This window comes from Halyomorpha halys, unplaced genomic scaffold (assembly GCF_000696795.3).
Source record: "Halyomorpha halys isolate HHAL.00 unplaced genomic scaffold, Hhal_1.1 Scaffold44.1, whole genome shotgun sequence".
NCBI lineage: Eukaryota > Metazoa > Arthropoda > Insecta > Hemiptera > Pentatomidae > Halyomorpha > Halyomorpha halys.
Genome location: NW_027115243.1, coordinates 700864 through 702599, shown reverse-complemented (window position 1 = coordinate 702599; position 1736 = coordinate 700864). Strand labels below are relative to the sequence as shown.

General features: G+C 33.5%; 1 protein-coding gene across 2 annotated transcripts in view; it reads left to right on the top strand.

Moving 5' to 3' along the window:
* Positions 1-1736, top strand: part of ALiX (programmed cell death 6-interacting protein-like protein AliX) — a 34422-nt gene that overhangs the window by 22008 nt on the left and 10678 nt on the right. For both annotated transcript variants that reach the window (XM_067052318.1, XM_067052317.1), the window contains exon 12: positions 1280-1495. In XM_067052318.1, the coding sequence (XP_066908419.1) occupies positions 1280-1495 (216 nt within the window). The remainder of the gene's footprint in view (positions 1-1279; positions 1496-1736) is intronic.

Genomic DNA, 1736 nt, shown 5'->3' with positions numbered 1-1736 from the left:
ATTTTTCCACCAGGTTTGGCCCTTGTTCTTTCGTTACTGATTGGGTGTGGGATCAGATATAGCTAGGTATGAAATGTATTGTAAACAGGTCAAATCTTTTATGTACGGTTTCCAACAGGTCTGAGAGTTTTTTCATAAACCTCTGAGTCTTAGAAATACATTTTTGTTTGTATATGTGCCATGATTATTTCCTGAGCAGATAGACCGGTTTTGTTAATTTTTTCTCCACCTTTCTCTTCCCCCACTATGCGAATATTGACTATACCTCTATGTACAACATATCTCATTCAAGATGGCCTTCTTCGACGAGCTGGTGTTGAGTGAAAGTCAATAAAAAACAGAGAGTGATGAGCCAGAAAGACGGTGAGACAAGGTGCCAGGTGGGTCCAAAAACTGATCCCGTAATGGCTACAGACTGCCTTATCAGTCTCTTTTCAGGCTGTAATTCCATTGCAGTTGGCAATGTTGTTGTAGAAAGGCTATACTGTAGCAATGTATTTATACTCGTGCTACGACAACAAACTTCTATTGTCCATGAGTTTATGTAAACAATTTTTAAATACAAAATAAAAACTACAGTTACCAAAGCATTTACTTAATATATTTGAGAAAATAAATTTTATATTTTTTGAATAGACGGCTTGAAACCAACTTTCGGCATCCCTGTCATCAACATTATTTCTCAATATTGTAAATATTTACAAATATATTAAGTAAATGCTTTGGTAACTGTAAACATCGGCACATCAATATTACCATCCTCTCTGGTCACAATTCAAAATTTTTAATCTAACCTAATCCACTCATGTTTCTTTTTCGCTACCCCCTTATAATTTCGTAATTATACTATAGAGTTTCGTATTGTTTTTTCTCTTGTTCACTGTCCATAACCCTGTAAATGTTTAATAAATTTATTTTCAATCACCTTCAATTAAATGATATACAATCCACTCATTAACCCGACCAGCGTATATTAAAGTAAGGTAGCCTCTAGTCTACAGTTTTATGTGCACTTCATACAAAGATCTTAATCGGACTAGTTTTAGCAAAGATAGAGAAAACTATTTTTGTATTGGACTTAGCACCCAAAACTGTAAGGAAAATCACATGAATAGATATTCCATTTATTTTTAATTTTAGATAGTTAAAAAAATTAATAAAAAGATGTTTCCCTCTTTGCACTGTTATTTACATAATTCATGTAAATCTTTATTTTTATTTTTATTCTACTTATGAGAAATATCCTTATCATATTCATATTGACTATGTATGGATTTAGGTTGAGACCTTAAAAGCTGAAAGGGACACCATCGAGATGGAATTGAAAAGCTCTGTGACCGATATGAAGGAGACGTTCTTGATGTCCCTGGCGCAGGGAGGCTCGATAAATGAACCAGTGATGTCAACAGAGGCTTTAGGCAGAGTTTATGGTCCATTACAGCAGCAAGTAAAAGATAGCATCGCAAAGCAGCAACGTCTTCTGGAAAGTGTACAGGTATAATAATCATGCAATTATAAAACGATAATTTAACTTATTATTATCGGGTATGAATATAATTATTCGTTCCTAATTGTTTTATTTATTTATTTTCTAAATGGCATTTTAACCCAGATTCGCTAGCTTGGACTAAGTTTAGATAAAGATAGAAAACTGACAAAACCAAAATTGGGAAACCCCATTCTATAAAAATATATTTCCTCATATCATTTGAAAACCGTGGTTCTCACAAGCAAAC